Source organism: Leopardus geoffroyi, chromosome A3 (assembly GCF_018350155.1).
Source record: "Leopardus geoffroyi isolate Oge1 chromosome A3, O.geoffroyi_Oge1_pat1.0, whole genome shotgun sequence".
Classification (NCBI taxonomy): domain Eukaryota; kingdom Metazoa; phylum Chordata; class Mammalia; order Carnivora; family Felidae; genus Leopardus; species Leopardus geoffroyi.
Genome location: NC_059336.1, coordinates 58,301,606 through 58,314,693, shown reverse-complemented (window position 1 = coordinate 58,314,693; position 13,088 = coordinate 58,301,606). Strand labels below are relative to the sequence as shown.

General features: G+C 39.2%; 1 protein-coding gene across 50 annotated transcripts in view; it reads left to right on the top strand.

The window, feature by feature from the left end:
* MAP4K4 (mitogen-activated protein kinase kinase kinase kinase 4) overlaps window positions 1-13,088 on the top strand; it is a 192,049-nt gene that overhangs the window by 109,067 nt on the left and 69,894 nt on the right. For all 50 annotated transcript variants that reach the window (XM_045445650.1, XM_045445631.1, XM_045445658.1 and 47 more), the window contains exons 4-6: window positions 6,050-6,175; window positions 7,936-8,046; window positions 11,999-12,089. In XM_045445650.1, coding sequence (XP_045301606.1) covers window positions 6,050-6,175; window positions 7,936-8,046; window positions 11,999-12,089 — 328 coding nt within the window. The remainder of the gene's footprint in view (window positions 1-6,049; window positions 6,176-7,935; window positions 8,047-11,998; window positions 12,090-13,088) is intronic.

Sequence of the window (13,088 nt, the reverse complement as noted above, 5' to 3'; positions counted from 1 at the left end):
TCATGGAAGCATCCGTCTCCCAAGGTTGTTCATGGGGAGGAAAATGGAGTGAAGTTTATTCACCATCCTACATCATCTTGTCGCAGCCTCCAGTTTTCCCCCATCACTCACCCCACCAGGTCCATCCAGGTGAATGGTGCTACTGTTTAATTCTCTTCTTTACCACATACTTTCTAGATATCAGTTGAGTGATAAAATCTCATCGAAATACAGCAAATAGTGTGGCCTGGCAGACTTTGTACAAGACAGAGGAGCTAAAGGGCTCTGTGAGGACTTTGTTGTGTCTAGTAAAATTTCTGTATGGTGCCTATAGACAGAAAAGACAGAGCAGGTTAAGGGCTTCAGGGCCATTCCCTTTGACTTTGGAGTCTCAGAAGAAGTTCAGCAATAAAACTAGAGAGTGTGTCTTTTTGTCTGAAATGGGTCCAAAACAGCATTTCTTCTTGAATAAGATGTCTCAAGTGTCTGATTTCCATTTTAGTTATGTTAATTTTATAATTTTTCTGTGGGTTTTTATTCTGGGACTGATTGATCTTGGAAGATGTGGGCTGATTAATTTTAAAGAACATGCCATTCCTTCGCTGGTCCTACAGAGCCAGATCCTATAACCTTTTTTTTTTTTTTTTTAATAATTTTTAAAATTTATTTTTGAGAGAGAGAGAGAGAGATGGAGCACGAGCAGGGAAAGGGCAGAGAAAGAGGGAGACACAGAATTCGAACAGAGCCTGATGAGGGGCTCGAATCCATGAACCGCAAGATCATGACCTTAGCTGAAGTTGGATGCCTAACCGACTGAGCCACCCAGGCACACCTTATAACCTAATTTTGTTGCAGCATTTTTCATACATTGGTCTGTTTACCTTTGTTTGGTTGAATTGTCAGTGAATTTAAGTCAAATAACTTTTCATGTGTCTGAGTAAAAAAAAAATAATAATTTTGATTAATTCAACTGGTATGGTACTGGATAATACTCTCAGGTGTAACTGGGATTTGCCAGGTAAAAAGGTAATATCTTCTCATTTTTGTACCAGTTTACAGTCACATAATGGAAGGTTCGGTAGTAGTTAATTAAAACAAAAGATTAAACTAGTCTTTAAAAATGGATATTTGCATTCTAAGTGTATATTCATTTATATATTTTGATGGTGAAATCTAACAGATATTTGCATATCTCATTTTATCAGCCCTCTCTCCACTAGCAAAGATACAGTGAATAATGAATTGCCCTTCCTTTTTTGTTCAGCTGTTAATGGGTAGATCTAATTCTATGCAGAATTATGCTGGGAAGAAAGATGATTACTCAGAACATTTCCCAGTCCTCTTGGATCCTCCCAGTTAGCTTATCTGAAGTCTGCCTGTCTCTCCTCACATTGTTACTGTCATCAGTGGAAGGAAAGAAAATTTGGGTAACAGTTTAAAAAATATTTTAAGGAGTCATTTTTTAAAAACTCACTAATCATATGCACTCCTCTGTGCTCAGATGGTGGAGTGGGCAGCGCTTGCCCTATGACTTATTTATGAACCCATAGCTGCTTTTGAAAATTACCACTATTCAGATGTTTTCCCCTCCTCCAGCCTCTAAGCAGCCAAGGAAGGCAACAGAAAACTCCTTGCCTAGTCCTATTCCAGCCAGAGACAAAGACCTTTTCTATGAGAGTTGGCTCCCCTGGTTGGAGTCCAAAATGCTAATTGGCATCAGCTGCATTAAATCGCTGAGTGGAGCCTAGCAGCTGCCTCATCATGGAGAAAACCAGGAGGGAGCCTTCCTTTTCCCACCAAAACGTACCCTCTCTTCTCTGTAGTTACCTTTTTTTTTCTTTCATCTGTGTATGATTGTGGGCTCCTAAAGAGGAGAATGAAGGGCAAGGTCATTTGGACTTGGTCTAGACAGATGGGATATATAATCTTAGGTCCTGTCGTTTTGTCCATTCCACTTTCTTTCATATACAGGGTGGTTGTTAACTTTCAGTTTTAGCCTGCCCCGACTGTTTTCTACTATATTTTTCTCAGGCTAAATGGGGCGTGTGGTGGTGGGAGTGTGTACGCATTTAAATGTTGGAATGAGACCACCAAACTTGTATTTAACTAATGACCAAAGGGAAATTTGAATTCAAAAGTTGGTTCATTATTACTCCAAAGACAACATGTATTATTATACACATTAGTCATATTTAGGATTCCAGTTGTAGTTGGCTCAAAGCCATTGGCAGATTCTACATTTCTGATGCTTTTTCTCCAAGGTGGGCATTCTTAATTAGTATATGACAGTTACTGGTGGTAAAATGCCCTTTTTATTTTATAAGATGTATGATGGTCATCTATTTTGAAATCATAGAAGCAAGAGAAGGAAGGTCCAAAGTATATGTAAACGATTTCCTAAAATACTAGTTTGAGAGGCCAGTATGGTTTCCTCTCAAAATTTTTGGTAGTGCAGTTTCATATGCTTCCAGGATTTGACTACTTAAACCTTGGAAATACTCTGGCAAGTGGCATTGATCTGATTACTGTATTTATGGATAATACTTGGATGTTTCAGTTATATTAGAAAAGCTGTTGCTAAACTTGATTGTATTTAAGTTCTTATATCATATTTCATTGTTTCTAATAGGTGGCCCAATTTCAAAAATGTATGTCTTATGGTTGATGGTGAATCATACTTTCATTACATGAAGTACTTCAGTGTCTCTATCTAGTGGCATCTTGGATTTAAGTAAATATATTGTGCAGTGACAGTCTGCCAACAGTATTTACCATTATGCATATTAAGTGTCTTTCACATCAGTGGACAGCACTGAATTTAAGCCTATGAGAATTTTTAAATATATAGAATGCATAAGAATTTCAATTCCATGAGCTCTGAAAACATCAAGTGCTTCTGGAAGCTCTTAATTCTTCTTATAAAGAATGGTGAAAAGGGGCACCTGGGTGGCTCATTCGGTTAAGCATCCAGCTCTTGATTTCAGCTCAGGTAGTGATCTCAAATGTTGTGAAATTGAGCCTGCTTTGGTCTTCGTACTGAGGGTGGAGTCTGCTTGGGATTCTCCCTCCCCACCCCCCCTCTGTCTCTGTCTCTCTCAAAATAAATAAATTAACCTTAAAAAAAAAAAAAGAGTGGTGAACAAGTCAGATCCTAGAAGACACTGGTTTATGTTGCTAAAGAAAAAATATATTGAAACTAATCAAAATATGTTGTGATCCTTAATTATTGCACAGGAAGCTTCTCATGGGAGAATTGTAGGTAACATTTGCTTTCTGTCAAGAAGTGAAACTTACTGGCAGAGTATCACACAGAATAATGACTCTTGGAATAATTTAGCCAATATGGGGAGTGGAAGGGAGGTAGGTAGGGATGAATCAATAAAAGCAAAGTCTGTGCAACCCAACAAGATGTACACACTGCATGTCATGATTGGCTACAAATACAAAATTAAAATCAATATTTTGATTTTCTCCTATTTTAGTTCACCATTGTTCTTTTGTTTTTGTGTAGTCTTTATATCCCAGATCTTTGTACATTGATGATTTTGGATAAAAGGAAAAAAAAAATCAAACCTTTAGCTGACTTTCTAATCATCTAATTGTGGTCCAGTGTAAGGAAAGTGGGATATTTAGCTTTTCAGGGCACAACATGTTTAACCATAGGCCTTGTTCTAGGAGTGACAGTCACTGCATGCCTTTCCAATCAGGAGCACATTATTGGCCATAGGGTCATGTGCCACTTTTTGTTAGGAACCTATTGGTCTTGACAGGTCCCATTAGGATTGTCCTGGGCTGCTTCCGGATACTGTTGGGAGTGAGCTGTTAAGTTGTGGTGATGCTGGAGAGAGAGGCTTCATGTGTTGTGTGCCAGCAAGTTGTGGTCATTACACACTCTGCGTGTGTATGTGAGCATGTGGAAAGAGCAAGAAGATAAAGCTTTTAATGAATTGGGCCTTCTAGCTCTGTTTTGGACATGCTTCCTTCCTTACATTAATAAAAATTGTCACCCTTTTATGTTTTAGTATGAAGTTTCTTTGAAGAAAAGTCCCAAGTAGGAGTGTGTTCTTGTGTATACTAGCCAGGCTTAACACTGCTTTTGTTTAGGATTAAGATAGTTATCCTGGTTATTCAGTATCTCAGTTTTCATTGCTACTCTCAACATGGCCATGTTTAAATCACAGATTGAAGTGATATATTTGGTGTGTTTTCATATATACAGGGTTTGAATGAGAATTAGTATACAGATTATTGTATGGACTGTACTTGGCCATGTGACTCTGCTCCGTGTTTGCAGTCACCATCTGCTAAAATCACATGACAACTATGCCTATTAATATACTGTAATATTCTAATGTACTTATGTCTGGGGACCAAGCTGGAGGCCACCATCTGAAAAATCACTGTACTGAGGAACACCTGATTTGACTCAGTAGGTTGAGCGACCGACTTCGGCTCAGGTCATGATCTCCCAGTTCATGAGTTCGAGCCCCATGTCGGGCTCTGTGCTGACAGCTCAGAGCCTGGAACCTATTTCAGATTCTGTGTCGCCCCCCTCTCTACCTCTCCCCTGCTCACACTCTGTGTCTCTCTGTCTCTCAATAATAAATAAACATTAAGAAATTTTTTTTAAAAAAATAAAAAAAAAAGAATCACTGTACTGAGTTTGTTTTGTTACATGTTTGGTTTCTAAAGCAGTAGTGTACAGTTGAAAGTTGTATTTTAAGAAATTTTGTTTTTTCATTTGGTGTCATCACTAATATCTAATTAATAATGTTGTAGCTTTTATCTTAACAGTATTTTCAAACCAAACTTTAGATCCTTGAGGCCTTATAAATGGGTTTTGGAGATGCGAGGCTGTCACAGTAGGTTTCTTCAGCCTGTGTGCATGCATGTTCTTTCACATGCACTATCTTTCTCTTACACACCTTGACTACTTAGAAACGCTGAGTCTTCCCTGGAGAAGGAAGAACATCAGTTGTAAGTGGATTGAGCATGTCAGTAAATATATGTAATAAAGGGAATTCTAGAGATCTGATTATCTAGTGTTTCTCTAAGATCATTATCCTCCCCCAGATGCTGTTTTTCTAGCCAGGGTGGTTTTTCTCTTTTCCCCCACCTTCTCTCCTCTTCATCACTTTAATTCTGCTTTCCTCTCATTCTCATGCTGTCCATAAATCTTACTTAACATAACCCAGCAGGTAGTCTGGCAGACTCTCTCTGTGTCATGTGTATGCACCAAGGGACAGAATGCCCATGCTGTTGCAGGTACTGCCCCAGGGGTGTATGAGAGAGAAAGGTGGAGACTGGCAGCCCTCACCATTCACAAGGACAACTTATTTTTATTTTCCAGACCTGTGTCACCATCTGTTTCTTTCATTCTCCTTCTGATCTTCTCACACAAACTCTACATTTCTTCCTCTGTTCATCTCATTTTAATAAAAGCAAGAGTCTGGGGGGTGAGCCAAGTCTAAAACAACCTGCTGTCGCTGAATGATGTTTTATTACTGTGGCTCACCGGACTCACCTGGATCTCTTTTCGGGGTAGTGGATCTCATTAAGCATGCCATCCGTCCAGGGCCTGCAGTGCTGGTCTATATTCGGTAATCTGCCTGTGTCCACACCAGAAGGTAATGCTTTCTGCAAGGTTGTTACAGGTGAAGCTTCTCTGCCTTAGGTGTGCCAGATGATTTACATGCACAAATCTTTTCTAGAAAAGAAACAACTTTTCCTTGTAATTAGTTGAAATAGTATCAGTCAGTTCTCTTTTTTCCTCGCATTTTTACAAATGAGCAAATTGAAGTTCAAAGGTCATAGTTAATGGGATAGCTGCTCCATGCTACATCTTATATACATCTGTAACTTTTATACTTACTTATTTCTTGCATAGCTTGTAATCACATTTCAAAGAGTGAGTCTTGTTGAAGTCCCCAATTCTTGTCACTAGGATAAAGTGAATGTATGTCTCTCCCTTGTGGGAGGGGCTGGGAACTTGTGTTATTGCCTGTGGGTGGGGAAGGTAAAATGCACATCATTCAAAAGCCACACATTTTATTTTTATTTTTTTCTTAAGGATGAAGAGGAAGAAATCAAACTGGAGATAAATATGCTGAAGAAATATTCTCATCATAGAAATATTGCAACATATTACGGTGCTTTCATTAAGAAGAGCCCTCCAGGACATGATGACCAGCTCTGGGTAGGCAAATGTTTCCCGAGGGTTTTGTGAGGTTTCCTCTTTAGTTGAACTAAAAAGGACAGTAAGGACCTTCCAGAGGGAGGGGAGAGAAAAGCAAAGACAAAGGGGGTAGTGCCTGGTATCTTCCTTGGCTTTCTTGGTTAAAGGTTAAACAGTCTTGGCTGAATGTTTATTTTTATGTTGGCTTCACTTTGCGTGGAAAAAAGTTAACTTCATGTTTCAGGAATAAAATGGCACTTTTTATTTATTTATTTTTTTTTTTAATTTTTTTTTCAACGTTTATTTATTTTTTTTGGGACAGAGAGAGACAGAGCATGAACAGGGGAGGGGCAGAGAGAGAGGGAGACACAGAATCGGAAACAGGCTCCAGGCTCTGAGCCATCAGCCCAGAGCCCGACGCGGGGCTCGAACTCACAGACCGCGAGATCGTGACCTGGCTGAAGTCGGACGCTCAACCGACTGCGCCACCCAGGCGCCCCAAAATGGCACTTTTTAAAAGTAATGTAACCAAAACGCAAGGAAATTAGGAGCTCGGAAATAAAACCAACAATAAAAACTTTATTTATGGAAATTAATACAGAAGCTCAACTAAATGCATCTTCTTTGCCATCTGGAAGGGGACAAGTCACAAGAAAACAGTATGACAGTATTTATTAATAATATTAATGATGACAATTAATTGAAAGTATTAAATTCCAGGGATATTCCTAGAATTGATAAACATTCAGCCTTATCTCTTACTGAGCCACGTCTGTCTTGAAGATAGTGACACTGACATGCTGTCAGATCTGTGGTTATCATGTTAGTTATGCCAAAGGCACTGGACTTAAAAAGCAGGAAAATAAATACTTTCTCTAATTTTTTAAAACTCATCATAGAAAATTTGCAAAATTGGGGCGCCTGGGTGGCTTGGTCGGTTAAGCGTCCGACTTCGGCTCAGGTCATGATCTCACGGTCCGTGAGTTTGAGCCCCGCGTCGGGCTCTGTGCTGACAGCTCAGAGCCTGGAGCCTGTTTCGGATTCTGTGTCTCCCTCTCTCTGACCCTCCCCCGTTCATGCTCTGTCTCTCTCTGTCTCAAAAATAAATAAACGTTAAAAAAAAAAATTAAAAAAAAAAAAAAAAAAAAGAAAATTTGCAAAATTAAGGCAAAAGAGACGCAATTAATCTTTATTTTCATTGCCCAAGTCCAATCAAAGTTAAAATTTTAGAATCGCTCGATTCATTTCCTAGGTATTTAAAAAATATACTTGTGTTCATATTGTATAAACATTTAGGTGTTGTAAAAAATGTATTTTTAAAATTATGTACTGCTTTAAAATAGCATTTCTCTTAATATAAAAGGTTGAGAATCATAATGTATGGAAGATAGAATATCTTTGACTCTGGCAAATGAGAGAAGATGTTAGAGTATTTCCATCAGATTTCTGATAATTAGTCACTGATTAAGGACAAAATGGTCTTCCCATGCCCATATGAGAGAGGAAGAACACTTTAGAATCTCTGCACTGGGGGCTGTGCTGTTAAATATCAGAAACTCTTAAATCTCCTGGATCAAACATACACAGTGAATAAATTAAATGGCGAAATGAGCTCTCAGTAATTTGGATGCTTCCAAGATGATCATGTACCCAGATCTTTAGGGAAGGCAGAGGGGGGTTAGACTGCTTTCCTGACTTCCCTCCAGTGTGTACTAATAGCTGTGATGCTCTCACTGACTGCTAGGATGTGCTAGTCACAGTGTGTCTTGTCTGTCCCGTAGCTTGTTATGGAGTTCTGCGGGGCTGGGTCCATTACAGACCTTGTGAAGAACACCAAAGGGAACACACTCAAGGAAGACTGGATAGCTTACATCTCCAGAGAAATCCTGAGGGTAAGGAGAAGGGCGAGTCTGTGATGCCCGGTGCATGGTCTTGTGTTTCCATTTTCATTTTCCTAGCCCTGAGTATTACTTTGCATTAACTGTAACTGTACAGATTGTTCTTTTCATGACAGCCAAGGGCTCTGTATAACTGGCTGGCTTTGATTGTTTAAGCTACATCATGGTTTTGATTATGACAAGTATCTAAGGAAAGTAGACTTACACAAAAATAGTTTTCTGTATTTCCCTGAATTCACCCTCCAGGTGTTAAAAAGAAAATCCAAGTGAAGAGAAATCGTCTCTAACTATTGTTTTTATAGGAATCCTGTGTCTAAGCTTATGAATCAATATCAATGATGCCAATTGCTGGCTTTTAGAATCATCTTGTGGACTTTGGCATTAACTCTGAGAATTTGTTGCAATATTTACAAGGGGAAGTTCTAATGTTTAATGTTATTTACAGCTGATTGAAAGCCAGTTTATTATGTTAACGTTTCTGAACTACTGTTTTAGCAGATTCTAAATGATCGCATTCAGTAGTGGTGCTGCACTTATGCCACGGGCAGAGGGCCTGTGTAGATTGCATTTGGAAAGTGCGTTTGGGTTAGCAGTGGGCCTCTTCCCTTTGGCCAGCTGTCCCAGTGTCACTACCCCTTAATTACACATTTAGATGATTTTGTTGGATTTCATTTACCCACCACATTTAAAAAATAAAGACTGTGGAGTTAAACTAGAATCTAATTCTTATGCTTCTCTCACTAATAAAAAAAACTGTTGCTGTATTTTTTATTTATAGGTAAATTTACCCTACTTTTATATTTAAGTTTCTTAGAGGATTTCAGGTTTAAAAAACACCACCTAGAATTTACAGAGATGAATTTTAATTCCTTTTTATTTAGATATTTTATGAAGCCCTTGAAATTAAGCAATTCCCTTAAGAAAACTAGTCATTGGGGCTGAGGTGGAAGAACCTTACCTTCTCTTTATAATCACACTCAGATTTCATTATGAAACCATGAGAGTCCTATCTTTTATGGTTATTGTAAGAAACAGAGTCTAAAAGTGGAAAACTAAGTATCCCATCCTGTACTACTGTGAAAGAGTTCACCAGGTGGGCAAATGCATTCATTATATTAACAACTAAAACTTGGTGTGGTCTGCAGGAGAAAACAGTGGTTAGAGTGAGGCAGATGTGGGTTTGAGTCCTGCCTTTGCTACTTACCTGATACACACCCCTGGCAAAGTTACTCCCCTTTAAGGACTTTCTTCATCTGTAAATTTTAGATACCAACCTTATGAAGCAAGTGTCATTGTTATGAGAATTAAATGAGTTGGTATATATGAAATTATTTAATGTAATGTGAGTATATAACGAATTGTCAGTAAATATTACACTTACTGACACCTTTTGTGTATATAATTCCAGTGTAGGATTTCTCAAGCAGAGATGTAGGTTTTAGTATGAATGCCCTAGGTGTCAAATGTATTTCGCCTATCAGAGACAACTAACATGTTTTTATGTACGCAGGCAAGCACTTTTCTACTGATCGTGTAATAAGTATATTTAGCTATTTTACTTCCATTGATCTCAGACATTATTTCAAAGATGCCCAGGTTGTTTGAGGCCCTGGAATGATCATAATAGCTTAATGGACATCCTTCTGAGATACACCAAATGTTTTCCACCTCAGTGGGTACCTGAAACAAAGAGTTCCCTTCATTTACATTTCATTTAGGATGGCAATTTTTTCTATCACCAAAGTCTAAATGAACTAAAAACAAGTCTCTGGAAGAGTCAGTGTGTCACAAGCTAGTGTGTGTTTTTTCACAGGGACCACTGAGAGTCCACTTTGGTAAAGAGAAAGCAATATGGTAAGAAGGAGGTGAGCTGTCCTGGAAAAGGAAGGCACCCAGCCAGCCCAAGTGGATAACCTGGGTTCTCAAAGACACTGCTGGGTTAGCTAATTTCTGCAGCAGCGAAACTTGTCTACCTTCTTTAGTAGATGTTAGATTCACATGCTGTTATTATGTTAAGATACTCAGAAGGTTGAGAGTCATGAGCATATAGGCCTCAGACATCAGTAGGAAAGCTCTCTTGGGGTGGCCCACTGAGACTCTTGACCAAAGGTTTACCAACAAAGCCAGCCATGTTCATTCCAGCCCACTTCTACGTTTATAGTCTGCACAGCTATTGATGCATTTTAGTAGAAGCTGATATTCATTGTAAGCCTTTCATAACCAACACTGAAGGACAACCTTTGATGTTCCTTTGCTCTATGTCCATGAATGAGGGTTACAGGAAGAATGTTTTCTGGTTTTGAAACTTTGATGCATTTGCTCTAGGGTGGTATTTACTGTGTATTTGGACTATCTTTGCTATGGAGGAATAATTGTGGCTTAGCTTTTGGCATGGCAGTAGTTGAACATGCATTCTCTCTCTTCATATAGGGAAAGATGTACTCATTTGGAATAATCATAACTCAAGTTCACACTGTCTATGAGCTATTAGACACACCTTGAGTGGTTTCACCTGGAGACACATCAATCCCTTAGCAGTAGGGACAGGAAGTAGATATTTCTTAAGTTTATTGCTTGTAAGAAACAAGAGTGCATGCAGGCCACATTTCTTTGAGAAGATGTGAATACTTATGTTTGTTGTTGCTAAGATAATCCTGTAAAAGTATAAGATGGGGGTTGTGAAAGAATATAAAATGAAATAATAGAAATAGGAATTATGAAATAATAGAAGTAGGAATTATGAAGGAATTAGGGAAGTTACTTTTTTTGTTTGTTTCTTCTTTGCTGTTCAAAGTTATGCCATGCTGAAAGGAGAGACTTTCTTCCTAACTATAGCACTAACATACCATATATTTTTAGTGCCTTTTTCCCCTAGTCAGTGCTTTGCCGTGTAACACTGCACATCCAGTGTGGGGGGAAAATAAACAGGGCCATCAAGTAAGCTCAATTCTGCTTTATAAGCAGACTAGTAAATTGTTGTTTAGAAACCCCCTGTGCTAGAAAAATTAGTATTCTAGAGCGGCTGTTATATTTAACACATACCCTACGCAGTAATGATAATAAAACCTCACACAAAAAATCAAACTGGAAAATGAAATAAACCTTTCTTCTGATCTGGCCTTTTTGAATTGAGACATTTCAGAGTAAATAGGTTGCTTGTATCTTAAGGAGGCAGCCTATAGATTTGGCTTCTCTAGCTAAAGATAGAAAAAGTACAGGAGTTGTGAGAATGACACATTTTTGTCTGTCGGGCATCTGTTGGATGCAGAATGTGTTTTTGTTCTTCTGCCGCCTCTCTTAAGAGACATGCTCTTGGGCTTTGCTCCAGATACAAGGTCATCAGAAAGTGCTATATGCCCAGTAGGGTTTATATCCTTGGGAAGGAAGGATATTTTATTTGAACATAAAGCTGTTTCCGTGGCAGAATTGTTTTATGCTGGGGTGGAAGTGGGATTGATCAGCAGTTAGCAGTTTGTCACTATGTGGTGGGAAAACTAGGCAGTGTTCAACAGCCAGACTTAAAACCCTCTCTGGCTCTTTGCTTTTCCCCTGGGATGGGTCTAGTTCAGATATACCCACGGGGTCACCCACTGAAAGATGGACATGTAGCGTGGGAAAGGAACCACCCTGTACACAAATAGCACAAATTACAGCAGAGAAACTACAGATGGTAATCTAGAGCGTATCTTCAAGGAACAGCTAGAAACGGGTAATGTTGCTCACACAAGGGACCTAACCCACTGGAATTGGGGAATGGGTACTTCTTTCTGTTTGTGTGGTACTACTGGTGATGTCTTCATGGGAAGGCACTAAGATTGAATTATAGTACGTTCTGAATATGGTTCATAAAGCTATTGGCATGCATGTGCATTTTGTTATAAAAAGTGTGTTCCTGGCTATTTGCAGCAACAAAGAACTAAAATTCAAATCTGTCTGTCTTCTTCAGGGACTGGCACATCTTCATATCCATCACGTGATTCACCGGGACATCAAGGGCCAGAATGTATTGTTGACTGAGAATGCAGAGGTGAAACTTGGTATGTGATGCATGTGCCACATGATCTAATACTTGGCCCCTGGTGCAGACCAGCGACACTCTCTACCTCACTGGCATTTAGCTAAAAGCTCAGTCTGTTACCCACATTTTCTCTTTTGTTCCACTTAAGAAGTGAGAACTGGGCTTATTATTTTGTCTGGCTCCAACCGCCCTTCCCTCATGCTTCTCCCCTCTGCTCTGCTCACCATATAATAGACTACTGTTTAAATCAGATCACATCACTTTCTTTCTTAAAGACCCGTTAGTGGCTTCCTTTTACACCTGGAATAAAATGTACATTTCTTACCATGGCCCATAAAAAGCCATGGCTCCTACTACTTTCCAGCCCTACTTTGTGACCATCCTCACTTCTCTCTTCTTCAGTTCACTCATTTTTATATTTCTTAGACTTTTCCCTTAGCGTCTTCACATACACTATTCCCCACTGGGAACAGTTTTGAAGTTGCAGTTTTTTCCTCATCTTCAAGAGACCTTCCCTGACCCTCTGATCTGTATTGGGTCCCACCACTTGTTTGCTCATTAATACTGATCACAATTTATAATTATACAGCTATTTGTTTACCTCTATTTCTGACTTATTTACCGGAATGTAATTTCTAGGAGTGTAGCAACTAGGATGTTTTATTTATGAGAGCATTCTTTTTTTTTTTTATAATTTTTTTTTAACGTCTGTTTACTATTGAGAGACGGAGAAACACAGAGCGTGAGCAGGGGAGGGGTAGAGAGAGAGGGAGACACAGAATCCGAAGCAGGCTCCAGGCTCTGAGCTGTCAGCACAGAGCCCAACGCAGGGCTCAAACTCAAAAACTGTGAGATCATGACCTGAGCTGAAGTCAGTTGCCTAACCAACTGAGCCACCCAGGTGCCCCTTATGAAAGCATTCTAATCTGGCACCTAACTTAGTGGCTTAGATGTAGTAGGTGCTCAGTAAATTTATGTGTGGATGCTTGAATGGATGAGGTCCAAAGTATCTTCCTGG